At 45.5% G+C, this 25,163-nt stretch overlaps 1 protein-coding gene across 1 annotated transcript in view; it reads left to right on the top strand.

The window, feature by feature from the left end:
• Positions 1–25,163, top strand: part of ME1 (malic enzyme 1) — a 1,446,246-nt gene that overhangs the window by 1,303,261 nt on the left and 117,822 nt on the right. Inside the window, exon 12 of the mRNA XM_078648140.1 lies at positions 5,882–6,055. Within this exon, the coding sequence (XP_078504266.1) occupies positions 5,882–6,055 (174 nt within the window). The remainder of the gene's footprint in view (positions 1–5,881; positions 6,056–25,163) is intronic.

The following is a 25,163-nucleotide window of genomic DNA, read 5'->3' as shown; positions in this document are numbered from 1 at the left end:
CTTATGGCGATATACAAATGTACCAGAGCACCATAGTGTATAACCGAATGCGTATTTAAAATGAATATTTAAAATGAAATTTTTTTTAATGAGTTTTTTATGAAAATAAATCTTGAGTAAACAGTATCATTATCCTAGTGTGGAGCTTAAAATTTGTCTTTTCGTCTGCCTCAATTGCAAATGAAAAAGAGTCAATTGATATGGATAGGCCTCATGGTCACCTTCTGAAGTAACTACACAGAAAGGAATTTTTTCTTTGATAATGAACCGTTAACCCAGTCCTTTCTGGTCCCTGGGAAACTCTCTCTTTTTTGAGAACTCACTGATACTTAGTCCATTCAAGCCAATAATAAAGAATTTGAGCATGAAGCTGAAATATAAAAGAACATTTTTATTAACCTTAAATGAGGTGAGACTACGTCACACAGAAGCCTTAGCAACTGAATGAGGCAGTCTGCTAGAATGGTCTTACTTCACCTCTTATATACTCTTTATCCTGCCCCAGGCATGTAAGGGAGTTGTACCAATTACATTCCTAAACAAATGGAAAATCTGGAGAGTCAGCAGGTGAGTAGCCTTTGGGATTTTAGCATGATATGGGCAAAACATTATAATTACATAGTTCACAAAGGTTAATCTGATTTAGATGGCACTGCAGGGCATGGCATGATTACATGTACAGTATCCCAACCCAAAAGTTAATCATTAGGAATGTCCCAAATTCAATCTCCAAAAGCCGGACAAACCTATAATTGAAAGCATAACCCTTGTAATGAAGAAACATAAAAAAGAAACAGTAACAGATGATGAACAAGATAAGGCATATGCCAGGAAACTAAAAGTTAACGATGTCCTGAACATTGATTGGCAACATTAGACAAAGATCGATCAGGGAAATTGGCTTTGCGAGGTCAGTGTCAGGTGAAGAGGTCAGTTTCTTACAGTTCATTCCAGAGTCAGAAAGAACCCTAGTTAATGTATACATGGACTAAGAAGAAGGCCAGGCCACTTTGTTCGCCAGGCTACCTTCACAGGCCTACGTGAGGGCAACACAAAATGGTGGCACAATATAAAATGGAGTCAGTCTCGAGAATTACAGAACCTCAACTCGGACAAGACGGAGGTCCTCATCCTCGGCTCCAACCCTTCAGCCTGGGATGACCCCTGTTGGCCGACGGCACTGGGGGCAGCCTGACACCCACCGACCACGCACGCCACCTGGGAATCATCCTCGACTCAACGCTCTCAATGACCAAGAAAGTTAACGCCGTCTCCTCCTTTTGCTTCAACACCCTCTGCATGCTCTGCAAGATCTACAGATGGATCTCGACAGATACAAGAAAGACAGTCACCCAGGCCCTCGTCAGCAGCAGACTTGACTACAGAAGCACCCTCTACACGGGAGCCCCGACCAGGCTCATCAAACGACTACAACCTATCCAAAACGCCTCGGCACAACTGATACTCGACGTACCACGACGCGGCCACATCAACCCGCACTTGAGAAACCTGCACTAGCTCCCCGTCAACAAGAGGATATCCTTCAAGCTCCTCATCCACGCACACAAAGCACTCCACAAGACTGGCCCACCCTACCTCAACAGACGGCTCTCCTTCTACATCCCCAACCGCCAGCTACGCTCCGCCGACCTCGCCACCGTCCCGCGCATCCGAAGAACCATCACCGGCGGGAGATCCTTCTCCCACCTCGCCGCCAAGACATTGAACACCCTCCCACTGAGCCTACGACAGACCCAAGACCTGCTGACCTTCAGGAGGATACTCAAGACCTTGCTGTTCGATCAGTAGCGCCCCCCCCTTCCCCAGCGCCTTGAGACCCTCGCGGGTATGTAGTGCACTTTACAAATGATTGATTAATTGTGTACCGAGCCCTGCTGCACCATTTCCTTGCAAATATCGCCCCCCCCTCACCCCCCAGGTTTTGGTGTAAATGTGGGAGAAGCAAGTGAGTGTGGATGAGAAATGGGGGCAATCTACTTCAAAGTGGGAGGGTGGAAGTGGAAATTAAGGACAGGCACAGAGGGGGACATGCACATATAAAAACCTCATACAAATGGTTAAATCAGTTGCAAATCCCTAAAGTTTTTCCCACATCTTCTGCAGTAAAAGTACTATCCAAACAATCACAAATCTACTCCAGCCAAGCTTTAAACTGGATTAAATCCCACACATGGCCAATCACAGGGTTTTCAAGGGAATCAAATAGAAATCATTGGAGGAGAGAATAACGCTACCAACATAAGGTCATATACCTTACAAAGAAAACTAATTTAAAAGAAAAAATGGTCACATAATTTTAGACAAATTTTTTAAAATAGTAAAATTCATTGAACAAATCATCATATCACTTAAGACATTGCATATACCCGTATAAATCACATTGTATAGCAATGTAAACATAACAAATCTGCGTTCTGAGACATTTACAGATATGTATATTGTTAATGAATTGTAAAACTTACACAACTCATCACATCTCACATGATCTAACACTACTCTACAAACGCTCAAGAATACATCCTGTGATACAATATGAGCCCAAAGAAATGCACACACAATGACATACAACACAAATGTATCTAGTGTTTGACTCCACATCTCGTTCCACAAAAGAAAGAGGCCAGAGCCCAGGGTATGGGTTCAAATTATGTGCTCTCAGTAATAATGATTGTCAGGTATGTTTTATTTTCCGCTAGTGATGTTTATTCTTTTCAATTCATAGTTGTACATAGTATAGGCGGAGATCTCCCTGCTTTGCACCATTCCTCTCTAAATATGTTTTACTGGTTGCGCTATATCCATATTTCTGTTGTGTACTATTTTGGGGTTTTGCTTTTAGGCAAATTTATTTCTCTTTAAATTTCCCAACATGCCCTATCACCTGGTGTTCTACAGGTAAGGGCCTCTGAGATAAAGGGTGAATCCCTGAAGCACTTCTCCTGTGTGGCACTTTAAGGGCCCGGAAGAGCATTGGGCCAGAACTCCAGCTCCTCAAATAGGAAGTCACGCCCACTCCAGCAATAATGCAAACAGCCCACATTCTTCAACACCTACAAGAAACAAAGCTTCTGTACCACCCAGAAAGAGCTTTATAACATAAAATCGTTTTAACAATAAGCATGCCTATGTTGCATCTGTTTATATACCAATAGTTCCTCTTTTGCGCTTGGGTGAAACCAGTAAGCATATATCTGGCTGCCTGAGGCCATCTCATGCCATATGCTCCTGCTCTGTTACTCCTGGATGGATACAGTACGCATTTATTTGTCTGCCTGTAACCAGCACATGCCATTTGCTGCTCCTCTGTTGCTTCTGAGTGAATCAAGCATTTATCTCGCTCCCTGTAAACACTGTATGCTACTCTTCTGTTGTTCCTGGGTGGATACAGTGGGCATTTACATGCAACCAGTGTATGCTGTGTGCTGCTCCTCTGTCGCTCCTGAAAATGATATTTGGCATTTATCCCGCCTTCCTTTAACCGGTGCAACTCTTCTGTTGGTCCTAGGTGGACCCCAGAAAGCAAAGCCTAAAATCTGCTTTACACTTCCTACTCTTATGACAATAGGGTAGATGTCTTTTACAATCCGAGAATTACACTATAGTCTCAAATGCTCTTTTGCACTGACTCATGTTTTTTATCCTCTTAATCACTGACCTGTCTCTTCACTTAACCCGTGAACCTCCTCATACAGACACTACAAGATGTCACCTTAGGCAACCACTAATAATTCAATACTTCTCGGGTTAAGACACATATCATCTACCAAGGTGTCACTTTCTCATTCAACTAGACTTCACAGTATCTCCTTCTGGCTAGCACTGTCCCAGTGGTTTGGATTCGGTTATTCGTGTGTTGACTGCATGTGGTATTTGGTGGTGGATTAGCACTAATGCCAGGGACTAAGATTCTGCTTCGAAAAGCGTGGGAACTCGCCATCCCAAAAATGTTCAGGTTGCACCTTCATTTTAGAATACCCGCTTCTTCCTGTTTGGAGAATTTCTGTGGAATGAATACACACGCGCACACACATACCCACACTTTCTCTCTATTGCCTCCTAAAAACTACACTTGACCCAACATGTATTTTTTATATATTACATGTTTATTTTGGAGGCGTTATCCTGAAAAGGCAGTTTTCATCACATTTAAGCTAACAATGGGCACTGACTGCAATTACAATATTCAGGTTTACATTTCATTAAAAAATGGAGATTAAAAAATTCACAATGGTGAAGGCCAAAGATTTATGAAATTCTGTGGCTGCAACATTTATCATATAATTATGGATTCCCTGCATTTTCCATTTATTATGCCTCATAAATAACAAAGTTTGCAAATCTACAAACATTTTGTTTTGTTTCTAACAAAATGTATTGAAATAATACTATAAGAGAAATTGCCACATATCTAGCATATATGTTGCATAAATGAAAAAACCTTGCCGTATAATTTGGTCCTCCGTGCTGGATAATCCTAGTAGTTCAGTCAATGGTGAAGTTCCGCTGAGTAGCTTGTGAGCTGTAATTATGTTGACGAAATCCAAATTTCACAGAAAAACAAGAAATAATTCCCATGTTTGACACTTAACTGTGAAATTTGTGTTTATATACTGCATTATATTCAATGAAAGGACTCAAGCATGTAATGTGTATATAGTAAGGGGCAATGGATCAGCCCATATATGCCATTATTTTCATTTTTTACCATTTAATTTTGTTGGAAAAATTCGCATTCCACCTTTGTACGGCAGCAATTTTACTTTTTATTACTGTAAAATAAAGTTAATTTCTGTATACTGCAATTCATTTGGAACATAGCTTTATGCATTTTTTTGTGATAACACAATGATGAGCCACAAGGACAGAAGTTCCACCGGCAGGTGCCTCCTGAGTCTTGAACTGTGTCAAATTTGGACATTGTATTGTGGGTATATATAGGAAAGAAAAACTTTTAGTTAGGATAGTATGTGATAGAAAATACTGCTCTACCAGAGGCTATGTTGCTGTTAAAATGTTTGCCTTCAAAACGTTTTCCATTACTTTCTCACTGCCTTCAATTCAGCAACTCAGAACTTTGCCTGTGTGCCTGCTTATATATGCTAAGGTAGGTCCCAGCGGCGTAACAAAAGCCACTGCAGGCCCCGCACCATGGACAGGTAGGCCTGAGAGCTCCTGACTGGTTCCGGAACGGGGGGAGGGGGGATTTTGCAGGGGGGCCCCTGATAGTGTTCTCATGCCAATTTCAGCTCAAGTTCATTTATTTCTTCTTCACACAAACACCTTTAGCAACAGCCATGATGAGCCTAGTTGTTTTCTATGACTTTACATTCAAAATATCAATGCTTATTGCATATCTATAAAACAAATCAATAAAAAGCATTGCACCTTTGCCAAAAGTGCATCAGAACATCTGTCCTAAATAGTTGAGAGGTCTGAAATGCTGAGACCAACAGCCTGATGTCCATGTCACCATTGGTCTACGGTTTCTGCCGGCACAGCCAGTGGATCTTCGTCTGACAGACACAAGTCAGTTTGCCCAAGAGCACGTGAATTGTGAGTTTGGTGGACAGGGGATTCCACCACATTTGTGACAGAGTATCTGTTCAATCAAATTCTAAATAAGGGCAAGATCTCTAAGATAATCTGTTTTGTGGTATGTCCAGTCTAATGTTTAATCTGTGCCCGATAATATTCGGACAATTCAAGTATATCAGTAACATTTATTTGTTTAGTTTTTTAATCTCTTATCATCATTATTTTTGTAAAGATGCTTATTCTGATGATATTTTAAAGGTTCTGTTAAATATAGCAAGTATACACAAATATTAAAAGATGTCATCCTATGTTTTGCGTTTCTTAGGGTCGTGGCATTTTTGCAAGTGGAAGTCCCTTTGACCCTGTCACTCTTCCAAGTGGACGTACTTTGCATCCTGGACAGGGTAATAATGCCTATGTGTTTCCAGGAGTGGCTCTTGGTGTCGTTGCATGTGGAATGAGACATATAAGCGACGAAGTATTCCTTATTACTGCCGAGGTAAGTACAATAACTCTCCTTTTTTTTACATGGATGCTTTGTTTTTGTCTTCCAATAGTACTTCAGTGTTTTACGTTGGATATTTTTACTCTAGACCCTTCACTGATCCTAGTCCGAAGACCTTTTTTCTTTCTTTACCTAATCACATTGGGGAGTGTCATCTGAGAGCAGGCCTCAGGGAATCCATGAAAAAGATCTCCCCATATTTGATTTGTTCTTACAATTTCATTTTCAACAGTGCATTGATTTTGTTTATGACAACCTATCATCTGCACCTTCCACTTGAGGTCCTCTATTTCATATTCATTGAGTACATTGGAACCAGTGGCCTAACAAAGGCCCCCACAGCCCACGCTTTGCGGGGGGCCCTATCTCAATGGGGCCGCCTCAGTACAGTACCCTGGCCTGAGAGCTCCTGAGTGTGTCCGGAGGGCGGTCCCTTCATGTACTTTGCAGTGGGGCCCCTTCCAGTTTTGTAATGCCACTGATTGGAACAAGAGAACCCATAGACACCCACTGCTTTTTAAGACTCAGGGTCAGATTTATCAAGTCTTTGCACCCGTGCAAAGTCATCAAAAGTGACACAAGATGGCATAAAGTGTTCATTTGAGATTTAGTTTCCAGCACAAAATAAGTTGCCTAAAAGTAATACAAAGTAGCACTATAGACTGTTTTACAGTTCTTTTATCAAGGGGGCGTGCTATGGGTGGTGGATGGGTGTTCCCAGGCTACCAATATGATTTTCAACGCAGAGCCCTATCTACTCGAATTTGCAGACAGGGCTTGGTCTAAACTAGATTACAACTCCTGGAGGTAGGTGCAACGAATCAGAAATGTTTTCTTTTCTCCAAACTTTTTTAACTTTGCATGTGTGCAGTACTGTAGAGCACACAAACAGAATGGGAAAAGTCTAAAAGTAATGTAAACATCATTTATGAGAAGTGACGCATCTACTAAGATTTTGCGCAAAAGTGACTAAAAATGGCGCAAAATCTTTATTACCCAGTTAACCTTCCAGCGCAATACTTAATTAGTGCTGGAAATAACGTAAAAGTCATGCGAAGCAGCGCATTGCGCTGCTTCACAATACTTTGCGCCATGGGGGCATACCAAGAGTGCAGCATGGGCTTGTCATGCAACCACCCAAGTGGGCAGATTTACAATAAACTAACACAGCACAGTGCAACAAGTCATTTTGCTGCGCCTCGCTGTGTTAGTTTGGGAAGCACAGTGATGCGACATATTTACAATAATATGTCGCATCTCTGTGCTTCCCACTGCTGCCATGCGCCGACACAGGCACCCTTGCACTGTGGTGCAAGGTGCCTGCGTTTTGGGGAGATTGTTTTTCTTCAGGAAGGTAATCCTTCCTGAACAAAAACAATCATTAGAGGTGATTTCCTCTTTCTATGTGTGCTGCAGAATGCAACACGCATAGAAACAGGAAACAAAACGGAGGAGAAATGAATACATTTCTACTCATAAATGTGTCTGGTTCCTTGGGTGTTGCGTGGGAATACCCACAGCAACACCCTTGGAACGCCACTTTCACACAAAGTGCTGCGTGTAAAGGGGCTGTATTTACAAGGACAGCAAAAGCCACGCAGGGTGGCTTTTCCTGTCCTTGTAAATATGAGGCAGGAAATGCGCTGCCAGTGCGACACAAAAAGTGACGTACTGGTAGCGCAAGGGGCTTCTAAATCTGCCCCACGGTTACTCACACTAAACCCAAGTTACTAAAAACAGAAGATTGGGTTTAGCGTGAGAAAACTGTGCCCTTTTCAACTAGGCGTAAGGAAGGAGAAATGCTGTTATTTCTCTTTCTTTTTCTGACTGCGCCTGCGTACTGCACTGTGCAGCACGTATGCAAAGTGGGAAAAGCTTTGCATCGTGCCTAGCATAGTATTTTGTACAGGAAGGGTACATAACCTAAGCTACATTCATGCAAACACCCTAATGCTACAGCGCTAAGGTGTGTGCATGCCGCACGGCTGCTGAAATCAGTGCCGGTTCTAGAAAAAGGGAGGAGAGAGACATATCTTTAAAAATATGGGGGCATATTATCAAGAACTGCGATAAAATTATCGCCGCTTTAGCGGCAGGAAACTGCAGCTAAAACGGCGATAATGAGCTTGATAATATGTCCTTGTGAATTCCCATAGCAGCCCAGGTTCTTGTGTTATCCTGGGCTGCTATGGGAATTCACAAGAGCATATTATCAAGCCCTTTATTGCCGTTTTAGCGGCAGTTTCCTGCCGCTAAAGCAGCGATAATTTTATTGCAGTTCTTGCTAATATGTCCCAAGGTGCTCTCCTGCTCCCACCCTGTCACGCAATGAAGCGCAGCTTCGCGTGGGGTTGCACTGCGTTGCAAGGGGATTTTGGAAATCTCACCCTTAGTTTCTCTCCTCCATCCTCTGCCATCCCTACTCCTACACTAGCCTACTCTGAGATTTCAGCAACAAAACGAATTCCAACAATAGCTCCCCACATTACCTGCTTCCAACCAGCCCCAAACCTTGAAGGGGATTCGAGGGAGGAGTTCTAGGCTTTGTTGCACAGAAGAATCATAACAAAATCTGCATAGGCTCGAGTAATGAACCTCAGCTATACGGCTGCTCTGTCACATGCACCAGCTTCATCCCAAAAATCCTTACCCTAAGAAGCTCTCCTCCATACGGGACCTGCCTCTGAATAAGGTGCGTTACAAACATAACTGCTTTTGTGAAAAATATTGCTTTATTTGGAAGAAAATTACATTTGCACAAGCTTCACTATTCGAACATTCTTTGTCATAGCCACACGCTCTAATTTGCCCTAGAAACAGTGATCCCATCCCTCTCCACTATTACATTACCCACCCTGTAAGGCCTAAAATTCCTCACTCAAGCTTCAAGAACACGTCTACTTATACTTTCTGGGCTCCTCGTCTCTGTTCCTTATTTCTTTTCTCGTGAATGCCTTCTGAAATTCCCCTCCATTCCTGTCTGCATGGCGTACCAACCCAATGTTCCTAGTTTGCATAAAGACACTTCGCTAGTCACTGTAGCATCGTGCTACAAATAACCATAGACACAGGTTATAGTTTACTGGAGCTTTATTCAGTACAACCTATATCGACCCTGTCCCTACTCTAACTGCCCTCATCCTGTCCCTACTCCGCCTCTTCCTTTCCCTGCCCACCTAACTCCTCCCACCCAGCTACTAGACTGCTAACACATAACATCTCCCCCTTTCTTAACAAAACAAACGACACGTGCCTTCATATCTCTTCAATGAGTCTCTTTGGTCGCTGGGCGTTTCGGCGCGGCCTGGCGCTCACTTCATCAGTGTTCACATCAGTCTGGGGTACACCCAACTGGCTCAGGTCCTCTGGAGCGTCCTGTTCAGGAGTTTCAGGACTGAGTGACGCAGCTGAGTCGTGCAACGATCCTGTTGCGTCTCTGGGGCACTTCTTAAAGTGAGACATGTTCCTCGTAATTCTACGGTGATCAGACTCCGCAGTCAGCATGGTGCCTTTCTGCTGAGTGACCAGTAGTGGTTCATCGCGAAAGTGACAGTCAGTTTTCTTCTGTTGGTCTTGTTTCACCAATACATAGTCTCCTTCATGTAAAGAGGGTGACCTCGCTCTTCTCTTGGCGTCGGCGTATGACTTCATCTTGTCCTTGTTGCGCTTGTCCGTTTCTGTCATCTCTAGATGGTTGTGGGTGGGTGATACAGCTCGCAGCGCTCCATCCCAGGTTGGGATTCGTTTTCTCATGGGACGACCCAACATCAGCGTGGCAGGACACTTGCCGGTGGTTGAATGGGGAGTCGTCCTGTAGGCTCTGAGGACCTCGTTGAGAGCTATCTGTAGGTCCTTCTTTTCGGCACAGGCCTGCTGGAACGTTTTCTTGATCGTGGCCATGAAGCGTTCAACGGTGCCGTTTGCTTGTGGCCAAAGGGGTGTGACCTTCCTGTGATGGAAGTCCAAATGTCGGGCATATGCACCAAACTCATGTCCATTGAAGGGGGAACCATTGTCTGTCTTCACCTCTCTGGGGGCACCCCAGGTTGCAAATAGTTTATCCAACACCTTGAGGGTACTGAAGGCACCAGTGGAAGGCACGAACTGTGAGAATGGGAAGCGAGAGTATTCGTCGATTATGACTATCACATACTTGCCGGAAGGTAATGGTCCATAGAAATCCACAGCAATTTCTTGCCATACTCCAGTCGGTAAGGTGGTCATTTGCAATGGGGCCGGGGAATCACCTTTGCTTGTCAGTTGACACGGGTGACAGTCTTTCAGGGTGGATTCCACCATTTGGTCGAGTAGGGGAAACCACACACGTTCCCTGAGTGCTCGCTTCGTGGACACGACTCCCCGGTGGCCTTCATGGGCAAGATCGATAACACCTTGCCGTAGGTTACTGGGAATCACAATCCGCTGTCCCCGCAGTATGATTCCATCTGAGGTCACTGACAGTTCCTCGTGGACATGCCGGAATGCTTGCAGCTCTTGCTTGGTGTCCAAATCATTGTCTTCATCATGAGGGTCATGTCTCCACCTGTTGGTTTGAATCTTGCGGAGTACCTTTTTCAGGACGGCGTCCTGCACGGTGGCGTCTCGGATTTCATCCATGGGAATGGCAGGAGGTAGCGCCTGATCAGCTACGAACTGGATATATTCCTCTGCAATTGAAGGACAAGAATTGGTAGATGCAGGCGGATGCCGAGACATGTAGTCCGCCGGGTTTTCAGACTTTCCCGGCTTGTGTACAATTGTGAAGGTGTACTCCTGAAGCCTCAGGCCCCACCTTTCAATTCTAGGGGGCATTTTAGATCGAGGGTTGCCGTAGATGGTGACTAGCGCCTGGTGATCAGTGATCAGGGTAAAGTGCTTGCCGTAGAGGAAGACATGAAAATGTTCGCATGCCCAGACCACTGCAAGACTATCCTTTTCGGGCTGTGAGTACGCCTTCTCAGGGTCGGACAGGCTGCGGCTGGCATAAGCAACTATACGTCTCTGGTCAGAGTCATTGTCATATTGTGCCAGAATGGCCCCCAAACCTACGGGGCTAGCATCTACGGTGACTTCAGTCATACGTCTGGGGTTGAAATAAGAAAGGTTGTCGGCGGACTCTACGGCCCGCTTGATCTCTGTGAATGCTTGCTCACACTGGGGAGTCCATTCAAAAGGTTGTCCTTGCTTGGTCAAGGTGCGGAGCGGTTGGCTGATGGTCGCGTAATCCCGGATATACCGGGAACAATAACTGGCCATCCCCAAGAAAGATCTTAGATCACTGACGTCCTGAGAGCACTTGGCGTTGTTTAAGGTTGCCACTTTTTCCGGATCAGGTTTCATTCCCGCCCCTGAGAAGATATGGCCGAAGAATTTTAATGTTGACTGGTGAAATTCGCACTTGTCCTTGTTCAGAGTCAAGTTCGCATCTAGCTGGGCATGGCAGACACGGTTAAGTGCAATGTCGTGCTCACGGGTGTCGGAGCCATATACAAGGATGTCGTCGCTGTAATTAAGCGTGTTGGGAATGTGCTGGATGATCTGCCGGATGGCCTTTTGGAAAATTTCGGCAGCCGAAGATACACCGAAGCTCAGTCTCTTATATCTAAAGAGTCCTAGGTGCGTTGCAAAAGTTGTGATGGGGCGTGACTGGGCATCCAGCTCCAGCTGGTGATAGCCCTTGTTTAAGTCCACTTTAGAGAACACCTTGGCTCCGTTTAAGGCTGAGATCATGTCACATAGAAGTGGCCCTGGATGGCGCTCACGTTCTATTGCAGTGTTGGGTATTCGCATGTCAACACACCGTCTTACTTTGCTGGCGGTGCCCTTTTTTGGTACAACGACCACTGGCGAAACCCACGGGGTCGGACCATCCGTGCGTTCGATGATGTCGGCAGACAGGAGGTCATTGATCTCATCTTCGACAGCCTTTTGAAGATGGAAGGGAACACGCCGGGGGTGCTGAGCGACGGGTCTAATCTGTTTGTTGACGTGGAGATGTATCTGACGGTCCTTCAACTTCCCCAGCCCGATGAAAAGGCGAGGAAAACGGTTGACAATGTCCTGGTCATCACAGACTTTGAAAAGAATCTCAACAAGACGGAGACGTTCCGCAGTCGGCAGGCTGAGCAAACAGTCAGCTTCGGGGCCCGTGATAACATGAATGACTGCATCAATAGTGACGTTGTCATGTGCAAGTGTAGTCGGGAATTTGCCAAGACATTGCAGCGGCTTCTTGGACATCCAGGTGAAGACCCGGACGGGTGCATGAGCAAGCGGGGGCTTGGGTCGCATCCTTTCATACTCAGTGACGGGGATGTAGTTCAGCGACGCTCCGCTGTCCATTACAAATTTAGTGTCATGATTCCCCACTTTTATGTGTAACCGAGGATACTTCTTCAGTTGATCTGGGTCCGCGATCATGTATGCATGGTGAGTCGTGTATTCGGAGTCTCGAGATGAAGATCTGGAGCCCCGGGACGGAGATCTGCGCTCCCATCGCGATCTGTGCGACTCCCTGCTGGAGTGTGTCGAGCTGGAGGACCCTGTGTTTTTGTCATGGACAGCTCTTATGTGGTGCTTTCTGGTGTCCGACCGGGACGACCTCCCAGTTCCACTTCGCCTCTCTTTGTTGTACTCGCCGCACATTGCCTCGAAATGGTTCGTTCGACCACATTTTCTGCACCGCTGGCCCATGGCTGGGCAGACGTCCACGTGAGGATAGTCATATCCGCACCTGTAGCACCTTCTTGCTCTCTCCGGTCTCCTCTCTCTCCGGCCGGTTTCCCGCCTTCTGTGTTCTGAGCGTCTCGAGTGAGACGACGGTTGCGATTTCCATTGTTTGTCTCTCGAGCTTCTTCGACCGCCACCCAGGTCTTGAACTCGATGTGCTTGCTCATGGCTTACTTTGCGCCCAGATTCAATGGTCGCGGCATGCTCCTCAGCCTGATCGTAGACGCGAGTCAGTTCCTCAATGTCGTCCAGTTCCTGAGGCTTTCTCAGCAGTCGCCTCCTGAGGGATTCTGAGTGACACCCCTCTATGATCTGTGATTTGATGGCAGCGTCGGTTGAAAAATTGTCAAACTCGCAGTGTCTCGATAGTCGCCGCAGGCGAGTGTTGAATGTGCTCATTGCCTCGTCTTTCCCTTGACGTGCCTGATGAAAAGCATGACGCTCACAGTCCACGTTCCTTTTATGGAGGAATCTCCTGTTCAGTGCGTCGCGTACTTTGTCATACGTTCCGGTATCCGCAGCAGGGAGATCCTTGATCAGTTTACTTATTTCACGCCCCGCCAGATTCCGGAGTGCTATCAGCTTGTCCTTATCAACGGTCACTTTGGATCCCTCGATGTAGTCTTCGAAGTCTTCGAGACATTCCTGCCACTTGGGGCCCATGCTTCCACCTGTCGTGAGGGTGACTGGCTCGGGAGCCCTCAAGTGTGATCCTCCTGCGATGATGGGCTTGGCCTCATTTCGTCGCGGTGATGTCGACATTGTGGTATCGCAAAAATCCTGTTCTGGTTATTTCTGGATACTTTGGCACTATTTGGTTGGCTTGGCTCGTGCTTGTTTGCTTGTGTTACACTGTCACTGCGTTGTTTGTGGCTTGTTGTGCTTTATTTACTTTTGTTTGCTCTTTATCTGGCCTTTTATTGCTTTGCCTGACTTTAAAATGGCCGCCCCACATTGACTAATGGGTCTGTCTTTGAGCCTGCCTGACTTCAAGATGGCCGCCATAGCTGTCTGCAGGCACTACTTTCTCCCTGCTCACTCGGCCCAGCTCCTTCACTTTGGACTCACCGGCACTCGTTTTCAGGGGCAGCACCCTCCAGATTCGGCTCCCTTCAGTCGCTGCTACAGTCAGGTGAGGTTGGGGTGGGCTCCCGCCTTACTTTGCAGGGTCCCGCGCTTCTTCGGCGGCGGCGTGCCGAAACTCACGCATCAAGCGTGAGGTTTTCCGACGTCGGATCTCCCTCGGGCTCCGATTTCAGCGCGCTCAGCAGCGCTTGGCAGCAGACCTTCGTGGGGCAACGTCCTCCACGCTGAGGCACTTTTCTCTTCACTCTGGGGCTTGGCAGAGTCGGAGTGGGCTCCCGACTTCTGCTCGTGCAGCGCTCACCAGTTTTGCACGCTTCCCGCGTGAGTCGCGTTTCGGCGCGAACAGCGTCTCTTCTTCGAGCTGCTTAGCGCTCGGTGCTTCGGCTCCCTCTTGGGTCCCTCTCGATTGCTGGAGGGGTAGGGTCACCTGCTGCTAGCTTCTTTGCTCGGGCAGCAACTCCGTTTGACTTGGGCAGCGTTCTCTTCTTCGCCTCGAGGCTGCCTGGGACAGGGCGCTCTTGTGGGGTATTGTGACTAGTGAGTTTGCCTCATCCCACCCTTGTCGCCAGTTGTAGCATCGTGCTACAAATAACCATAGACACAGGTTATAGTTTACTGGAGCTTTATTCAGTACAACCTACATCGACCCTGTCCCTACTCTAACTGCCCTCATCCTGTCCCTACTCCGCCTCTTCCTTTCCCTGCCCACCTAACTCCTCCCACCCAGCTACTAGACTGCTAACACATAACAGTCACTTCCATCCCCACTCAGTTTGTAGACGTTGTTTTACATGTCTCTCTCCAAACTCTCCTAGAAAGCAGTTCTGTCCTGAAAACCTCATCCTGCTCCCACTTATCCTGTATCTCCTTCAAATAACACATGACCATTAGTAGCAGCTTCAATCTTGCGTGCTGAAGCAAGTCATTTTAATATTACATCTGACCTTAGACACCTGTCCCCCAATTCCCACAGAGTGGATGGCAGCTAACCCCAATGCGCATCCCCAACCCTTACCAGTAAACTGACACCCAATCTTCATCCAACACATTGTCTGCTGACAAGTTCCCCAGCACATTTCCCTACAGGGTGGCCATGTATCCAAATCTCTCTTTTTTGTATTGTCAACATGCCTGGCCCTGTGGGCTTTAGAGTTTGGTTATTAGGACAGACATTAACCCCTTACGCATTTTGATCACCAACTCTCTACCCCATCCTGTCTGTTTTCCCAGTCTTTTTTGTATCCCTTAGTTACCACCTCTATCCTGAAAGAAAGTGTGCAAAAACAAAGCGATGAGCACCCAACCTCTTTTAGATATTTCTTTAGCATCTGCCTGTCTAAATCTTCCCCCCCTTTCATGCATAAATTCTCTTCCCGATCCCTTTCCACAAAATTCAGTGAATCGTCTGTAAGACCTTAGTGGACAGCCCTCCCTCTACCCAGACAATCCCAATGTCATCTTTGTCCCCAAACCCTTTTGGTCAGTCTTCCTCTTCCGTTTTTATATATCCATCATGTCTAACTCTACGATCACATCTTCTTCTGATAAACCTTCATAATCCTTACCTCGCACCATATCATATATTTGAAAGGCCACATGAAATGGGATTTTGAATATGGACCAGGACAACCTAGATTCCATGTTGGATGTACACGGAAATCTCGCCTGTAAAACATTACCTTTCAGATTGTTGTGCAAGATTACCTGTTGGGTGACCCTTCTCCTACCTTTATCACTGGCCTATCCTTCTAAGATATACTTTACAAATTCCCCTCATGAGCTCATATCTTCAGAAGAATTCTCATTTGAATTCAAACATTTTCACAGCAATGGTAATTGGTATCTCTTTCACTTCCATCAAGTACCTCACAAAACTGACCACATCTTGTCTTCTGTACTCCAAATCATTCCTCCCATTGTTTCTCTTCCTTGTCGACCTCCTCACAGAAATTCTTTCCATACCTCTCGATGTGTAGTGTATGGAGACTGATTAAGTAAACCCTCAGCCAACTGCAAGGCCCTCACGCCCCCTCCCCGATGTTGGGCCTCCTAGGCTGCGTGAAAGACACACCACCCAAACAGTGCAAACTACATGCACTTCTTTTACTATACGCGAGACAACAGGTAGCTATTCGCTGGGGGAGAAAGAGGATACCAAAGTTCAAGGACTCGTTTTCCGATGTGACGTATGGCCACACACAACTTGGAATATTCTGGGACCTGATGCCCCCGACTTCAAGACCGCGGGACATATGGGAGCCCTTCTTAAGATGGGCGCGCGCTAGAGCTGAATCCCCTGTGTCCAGTCCTGGTGCAGATACTTAATGCTGTGTTTCCTTGATACACTGGATTAGTTTCCAATGAGGTTGTATAATTGTCACCAGGCATGCCTTTGAACGGATGAGTATAGCTATACTATGCTTTTTGTTCACCTCCGACGTTTCATGTAATTTTTGTTTTCACATACACTACAATTGAGATATACGTGGTTATACTGCTACCTGACCTGCACGTGCTGCTTACTTGATGTATCATTCCTTCTGTGTAACTCTAATGACTTGTACTGTGGAGCTTTGTATATTACTGTAACAACATGCTGGCTGGTTTCGTGGTTCGAACTTCTGTTCCTATTGTTTGTACCTGAACTTAAAAAAACACATTAAAAAAAAAATGCAAGGCCCTCACAGACCTAGCCATTGCACCACTTCCAACAAGGGCACCCTCAGCCATTCCACTTCAGGTGCCTCCTCATTGAATCTCAACCACATCAAATGAAATAGTTTGTCAGCCACCTAATTTTTCAAGCTTATATGTGGTGAGCTCAGAACAAAACATTCCACTATACGTAGACAAAAACTAGCTCTTTAGGCATTCACAGTACCTACTGTTCATTACTGGGTAGTCTCTTAACTACTCTTACTACTGCCTCATTGTCATCCACTAATGCCACTTTCTTGTTGTTCAGATCTCTTCCCGAAAGTCTCTTAGGAACACAATCAGGCTTTCTGTAGATCATTCTTGGACAAAAAAAGGTTCGGGACATTTACAAAGGATTCACAGCTCACAAAGATTCATAGCAAATTTGGTACTAAGTCGTCTTTAGCTCAGGCAGCACAAAGTACATTTGTGTAAAGTTACATTTCCATTAAAGTTATCAAAAACACATTTCACAATGATATCAAGTTTTAAAAACTAGAGAGAAAATAACTTTGATTTGGGTTTCTAGGATTTTCCCAAGCAGGGATACAAAGTAATTAATTCTATTTAGGCCTAATCCTGGAGAAAGTAGCCTAAACCTACAAGTGAATATAACAATATGCCCTAGGGCACTCAAATGGCACCTATTTCAAAGACGGACATTGTTATAATTTAATGTATTAGGCATATTGCCTTCTGGATTTACAAGATGACTTATTAATCCATAAAAATAAGTTTTCCTACATGACAAAAACACTTTTTCTATGTGTCACTGAAGCACTTTTGACTGACAGACCAGCCAGAGCACAGTGGTGCTCTTTGCAGTCATATATTTCAGTCATAGCTGTAGATGGTGCAAATACAGAGCACAGTCTACGTGTGGCATTTACCGTCCACGCATTTGGTGCATTTTCCACACTATTTACTACACTATGGCAATTCCGAAAAATTAAATAGCTTGATTAGGGGCAACCAATTTTAACAATACTATCATTGTAGAGACATAGTTCACACACTGTGACAATGAATAGTAGTGTCACAGTGCACAGAGTGCTAATACCTGCCAAAAATAGGGCACAGAAAAATAAAAAATAAATGGAGGCTGACCGTGCAGAAAAGATGGATTTTATCCACATTGTTCCACCATGCCCTTGTGTTGCAAAGTCATCCTGTGCCCTGGGCACCCCCCAACTTTTTGCTGACTGATGCTGGTGGTAACTGGCTCTGACTGACCCTGTGCTCTGCCTAACCAGACCCAGGGCCAGTGCTATGCTGAAAGAAACACATTAGAATACAGTTAAAACACTTACATTCACTAGGGTACACACTGGTATGGGGGTACCCCAGTGATTGGCTTGACCTACCCTATAAGCCCCTAGGAAATATTATGGCAGGGGGATTGAAACTACATAGAAGTCCCTAGTACCCTGGGGCATGGCAGTTTAGGGGCCAGCAGCTTGTTTTGCACTTGCATTCGTGCACTGCTGAAGCCTGAGGTCAGTTTAAAAGCAGCAACGGGTGCCAGGACTGCTTTTAAAAAGTAAATCATGCCCAAACTCAACTTTGGTGTTTGGGGCACTTAAATATGGATAACCTAAAATGTTTTGGCGTATTAGGGACCCACAGGGTCTCCCCTAGGTATCCCAGGGATGGGGGTCAGGTATGTATAAGGTACATCTTTATAAAATTAGTTTTTATATGCCTGGGTAAAGTGAAATTTCACATTTCACTCCCCACATTATGGTACAGTGCTACTCAAATTCGACTTTGATGCTAGGAGTACTGTGGAGGGAGGATCTGCAATATTTCTACAGATTCAGAACCCCTAAAGTCTTCCGTAGTTTCACATGGGGTGGGGTTCCTGTAGATATAAGACAGGTACTTATAAAATATGTTTTTGTAAGTCCTGGTGCTTCAAAAATGGCCCAAGTAATTTTTTCCATTGTAAATCCCCTGTAACATAGGTTAACATGGTAGGCAGTTATTGATTAATAACTATGGATAGGAGAGGGCTAGAAATGCCATTCAGAGACTTCCCAGAATGGCATTATAAAATCCAACAATATCATATTGTTGAATTTCTCCTAAAGTGTACATACAAGAAGTTATAAGACATTCTTGTTTGTAAGTCCAAATTCAGCCTTCTAGTGGTCTGCACTGATTGGTCAGACTTAAGTGGATTAGCCAGGCTTCCTTGAAGAGGTGATAAAAAGCCCCATGGGGTTAACCAGCTCTGCTGGGAGATCAGTGTGCTGTTCCATAGGAATGCCAGGCCAGGGGGAGGAGTCATAAACGATGTTCTTCAAAGAGGAGAGGAGAGACCATTGTCATCTACAGCTCTGAACTCTCCACCTTAGGCAGATGCTAGGATGAAGAAAGGTATGAGCAGATGAAGGGGAAGAGTCTAAGTAAATTAGCCATCCTAGGGGTGTGCTTAGCCAGCTCGTACCTTCTAGCTGGAAAATCAGCCATTATGGATTTGGAAGATTTGATGCACTCTGGGACAAAATAATGCCACACTCCACAGTATGTGGTCATATATTGGAGGAGTTACCCTGCTCCCATTGGTCAGAAGTGACCTCCTGCCTGACCCAGAGAACTTGGAATAAGTATCTGAGAGGGGCAGAGCCCTCCAGATCGGCTGCTTGAAACTGAAGAGAATCAGAAGGGTCTGTCTGAACTAAAGATTTTGAAGTGCATTTCCAAAGGCCAGGACTCTGAGTTTGTGCCTTTTTGCACCATTGGAAACTACAGCCCTGTGGATCAAACCTGCTTCAAAAGGACTAAAGAGTGGACTCCCTGTAAGTTACAGGTTAACAGAGCTCACCTGGACATCCCCACAAAGAATTCCCAGCCTGGAGTACCAGTGGATTTGTAAGGGTTTTGTTCAAGTGGATTGCGGAATTGAAGTTTCACATTTTCAAGGACCCCCTTGGAGATTCCAGAACCTTGGATTGTGTGTTAAATACTTTGGGACCCGCAAGCAGAACTTCAGGAAGGAGTTCTAACTGAACCCCGCCTGCTGGAGAAGGCGGCACAACTTAGTGGTGAGAAATTCTCCAGAACAATTTCTAAAGGTGTGTCCCTGTCAGAGAAAACAAAATGACTAAAAGGGGCATTTTTGGTTTCTAAGCACTAGAAAGTGACTAATCTAAACGCCCGTATCTAGTGGACTCTAAGCTGACAGACCCCAGAAAGCTGGGGGAAGCAGCTGATGAGTGGGTGAGAACCAGCGTTTCCATCAGTGACTAATCTTTAGAAATTCATATCTCTGGTTCCCTACAGTGGATTTGTTTCGTTTTGGTGTCATTTAAAAGATACAAATATTACCTATTGTTATAAATTGGTGTTGGATTTTTATTTTGTGTTGTGTCTTAATTATTTACTGAAATTGTGTTTTTAAATGCTTTACGTACCTGTCTTTGAAGTTTAGCCTGTCTGCTCGCAGCCAAGCTACCAAGGGTTGAGCATAGGAATAATCGTCTAAGACCTATGCTGAGTCCTACCATGTGTTAGTGGCCTTATTGCCAGTGGCAGACCTACATTTGCCCCTACCAATAACCCACTTTCCAACACCTCTACTCTATCCAAGACACAGATGGTTTCTGAGAGCTTGCTGTGCAGACATCTGTCAGAAAGCAGTTTGCTTCCATAGGCTTCCTCCAACTTCACATGCTCAGGAATTCATATTTCCTATTTTCTTTTCATGCACAACAGGATAAGTTCCGCCAGGAAAAGTCATATTTTGAAATATATTGCGTCTCTCACCGGGGAGCCTAATTAGAGGCTGATGAAATTTTAACTGTTGGTGTTCTTTCACTGCATATGATATGCCTATTGATTCATAATAATCGAATTGGCTCACAATGGCTGAGCACTGATTCTCCAGCTTGTGCTCACATTAATATTCAAGTGTTCTTCAAAGTCATGGCCTTTTTTGTTTGTCAACATTAGGAAGATATTTTAGAGCCTTTTTTAATCCATTACATTTGACTAAATGGGGCTATTTAAAAAATAATAATGTCATGACATGTTCAGAAATATTTTCGCTTGCTTGCGATAAAATGCTACTTTCAATCTTGTGTCACACATTCATAATTAGGCATTGAAAGGTGTAACACATGATCATGGTGCAAATATGGAAATATCAAGCAAATTTTATTGTGGATTCTGCACGATGCGCTTTGCTAGGCAGAATCACGATTGGCCTATACTGCCCATGTGATTTGAACACAAATGCTACCACCTGCCTGAGATGTATCTGCTTCGTTCTGAAAACTAGTCTTTCCAAGTTGCCAACATCAGTGTATAATTTGAGCCTCTATGTGCCACGGCCACGTGGAAGCGTTCCCATCAAGGCCACCTCACCTCCAGGGGAGCTGGCAGCAACTAAATAACCTCTGTCATTCTATCGGATCTGACACCAGCTACCTGTCCAGACTAGGTCAAACAAACACTTCTAAGCTGGGAGTCGAGGCAAACTCTGCAAGGCGGCAACAATGCCTCAGAGCACCGTAGTGACAGGGTAAGGGAGGTCTAGTGACAAGGGCAGCCGTGGAGGTTGAGCTGTAGAAGAAGCATCATTTTTCTCCTTCAACCAAATCAACTCCATTTTGACACTTGTCACGAAGGTGGTGTCTGCCTTTTTTTAAAATATATTATTTTTATTAACATTAAGTGGTACTGGTATAGCATCAATTTACATACAGATCAGTGTGCACTCACTCAATACAAATCACATCGTTTTACATCACTATTGTAATACATAGCATATTTTTATTTCATAATTCCACATAGTTACATACGTAAGTCTCCAGATTATGGTAACTTGGTTCTATTTCGCGACTCACCGCTGGCAATGCACATATACCCTCCCTGTAGGTGTTCCAACCACCCCATAATCGCATCCATTTTTTGGGACAACCTCTGTGTACATATACCGTTTTTTCCGCCACCATGGCCATGTCCATATCTTTACCCATTCTGCGACCGTGGGGATGGCGAGTGCACCCCAGTGCTTAGCAATTTTTCTTTTGGCTAACATCATTCGCAGCATCGCCCAGGTCTGGGCTATGGAATTAAGGCCCGTTGCCTCCCAGATATTCAAGAGGCAGCGTTTGGGCTCAGGAGGAACTGACTCCCGCTTACTCTCATGATGATGGACACAACTGATTTCCAATATGGCACTATTGGAGGACAGTCCCAGAGTGTATAAAAAAAGAAGGTACCGGGCACCCCACACTGTCGCAGGCAGAGTTGTTTGGCAGTTTTCCCTATCTTATAAAGAGTGGTTCATCTAAGTCCCCCACCTCCTCCTTCCATTTCTCTGAGCCTTTGCATGGGGTCGGGCATGTTATTAATGATCTTACGATAAGTCATGGATATTGCTTTCATGTCCATGTGATCTATCAACAATCTATCCTCTAGTGGTGAGGCCTCTGGGAGACTAGTGTCAGGGGGGATTGCCGACTCCAGGGCATGTTTGATCTGATGGTAGCGGAATCGTTCCGTGGGTGCCATTTCATATTGGTCCTGGAGTTGCACAAAGGGGATCACCTTTCCTCATACGCAGAGATCTCCCACTTTTGATATCCCTATATTGTCTCAATATTTGAAGCTTTTACTTTTGCCCAGTCTGCCTAGTCTGTCTGTGTCCCAAAGGGGCGTCGCTTGTGTGATTTTGTTGTTCCATCCCAACCTTTTGAGTACTATGTTCCACACCTGGAGTGTGTGGTTCGTTGGGCCTATCCTGGCCCGGGTTTTATTATAGAGTGCCCGATACAGCCCTCCCCCTCCCAACTCCAATCTATCAAGGCTGTAGGCCAGATCTGTGTGGGGGACATGCAGCCAGTGGTTAACCACAGTCAATTGGAACGCCCAATAGTATGTCTGTATACTTAGGAGTGCGATGCCCCCGTCAGGTTCTGAACAGTTTCAACATAGCTCTGCGAGCTGGTTTGTTATTCCAGAGGAGTTTGGTGACTTCTGCCTCTATGGCTCAGAAATAGGTCTGGGGAACCAGAAACGGTGTGTTGTGAAGGGCGTATAGGAACCTCGGGAGCGCCATCATTTTAAAAAGTGCTGCTTTTACTATGAGCGTTAGTGGCAGCGATTGCCAGTGTTTGGTTTGGAGCCGCTTTAGGGGAGCTTGAAGATTCATGAAGACCTCTGGGCCATGGGTGACATGGATTCCCAAGTACTTGAAACTATTATCAGCAATTGTTACGTCCCAGCCAGCAGGTGGCGCTGGTGGCGGCTCTCTCAAGATATACATAACGGATTTCGTCCAATTGATCGTATACCCCGAGTGAATTCCGTAGGAGCCACATATGTCCAATATTCTAGATGGGGAAATTTTAGGAGAGGCCATGTAGAGGAGAACATCGTCCGCGTACAGGGATATACGATCTTGGGTACCCCTCAGTCTAGTGGAGCCTGCTAAGAATGGGATCTTGTCGTATGCTGGCCGCCAAGGACTCTAGTATAAGAGTAAAAAGAAGTGGCGACAGCGGGCAGCCCTGTCTCGTACCTCGGTACAGTGGGAACTCTTTGGATATATGTCCATTAGCTACCACATGGGCCAGTGGATTTGTATATAGTAATCTAACCCAGGAACAAAATTTTGGTCCAACTCCCATCCTTGTTAGGATGGCAAAAAGGAAGGGCCATTCGACCGTGTCGAAGGCCTTTTGCGCGTCCAGGGACAGTATGATGGCTTCTTCTTGTATGGTGTGTTGACGTTCCAGTATGTTATAGAGGCATCTTAGATTTAGGGCTGTGTTTCATCCTGGCATGAACCCTGACTGATCTGGGTGTATTAATGTGGATAGGTGTGGCGTAAGTCTGTTGGCCAGAGTCTTGGCCAATATCTTGGCCTCTGCATTGATCAGGGATATGGGCCGAAATGAGGCACATTCCCGAGCAGGCTTCCTGGGCTTGTAGATGGCCACTATTGTTGCCGTTCTATGGTCTCGTGGGAGTTCCCCTCATTCCGAACTGGCCTTATACATGTCTAAAAGGTAGAGCGTAAGCGTCGTTGCACTTCGTTTGTACCACTCTATAGGGATACCATTTGGGCACAGGGCCTTTCCCGATTGGATTTTTCTGATTGCTATCTCTATTTCTTCCATTGATAGCTCTGCTCGAATAGTTGCGACTCCTCCTCTGGGAGCTTAGGAAGTCGGATTTCACGGAGACACTCCTCTGCCTCCTCTTGTGTTATTTTGAGTGCCGAAGTGTATACTTGCTTGTAGTGATGCGCTAAGAGGTCTGTTATGGCTTGGGAGTTTGGTGTAACTATTCCTGTGGGGAGCTGAAGTTCCGCGATCCTCCTATCTGCCTTGTCTCATTTGTCAAGCCAGGCGAGAAGCTTGCCCGCTTTATCACCGACTTCGTATATCGTGTGTTGTGTAGCGGATAATCCCATATTCGCTTCCTCACATAGGTGGTCTTTGTACTCCTGTTTTTTGAGGAGTAGTAGATGTGTGTTGGTGTCCGAGGGGTCCTGTCCATGGGACCTCTCCAAGTCACTCACCTCCTGCTCGAGTGTCGCCACTGCCTGAGCCTTTTCTATTTTGTGGTTTGTTATGAGTGAGATCGCCTGTCCATGAAGCACAGTTTTATATGCTTCCCATAAAATGAGTGGGGAGGAGACTGAGAGCGTGTTCTCGTGAAAGTAAGGCTGGGTGGTGTCCACCAGTCCCCTCCAGATCGTTGGGTTTTTGAGGTACCCCAGGTAAATAGGGAATATTTGACGCCGTGTTGTTGCATGACCTGTGTAGGCAACATATATAGGGCCAAAGTCAGAGATGCCCCTTGGTAGATGTACAACGTCTGCAAAATTCCCTATCTCGCCCGCCGGCGCCAGTATGTGATCTATTCTGGAAAGGCTGTTGTGTGCGCCTGAATAAGAGTGTGTCCGGTGTTGTTGCCGACGGGGTGTTCGGTCTAGAGTGTCATCCAATGTTGCGTTAAAGTCGCTTCCTATGATTTAGTCGCCTTATGGAAGCTGAAGTAGGAATGCGCTGATCGCTGAGAACTCCAACAAATGAAGTGCAGGGGGGATATAGACTGTTTACCCCACGTCCTTCCCATGGACATAACATTGAATCGAAGCGGCCCTAATCGTCTGTGTATGTGTGTGTGATGGTTTTCACCTCCTCTCCCCTAAGAGGCTCCTGAATCTACAGTCGGGTCTTAGTAGCAGACATGAGATATGTGGGTATAAATCAATGTCTCAGTTTTATTTACTATTCATAGTCCAACAATTTAAATGCACCACAACATAATGGAGAAGCAGCACCGTCTGGAAGTATAGTCTTTGAGTGTAAGGCCTTCTTCTTCAAGCTTTCACTTTAGTGCTTCAGTCAGGGCCGGCGCTCCCCAAAAGGAAACAGAAAAAAAGGACACTACTGTCACTATCCACTCTATGTTTGTATCGCTTTATATCGTGCTCCCCGTACCCAACATGCTCAGGTCACCACTTAGTGAGGGTTGGTATGTACAACAGGAGGGCAGGGAAAAGTGAAGAGGTCTATGTATAGGATTCCACTCTAACTCTTACTTGTGCTCCTACTTGTGCCACAGTCCC

This window comes from Lissotriton helveticus, chromosome 6 (genome assembly GCF_964261635.1).
Source record: "Lissotriton helveticus chromosome 6, aLisHel1.1, whole genome shotgun sequence".
Classification (NCBI taxonomy): domain Eukaryota; kingdom Metazoa; phylum Chordata; class Amphibia; order Caudata; family Salamandridae; genus Lissotriton; species Lissotriton helveticus.
Note: the sequence above shows the minus strand (reverse complement) of the source record. Positions and strands in the feature narration are given on the sequence as shown.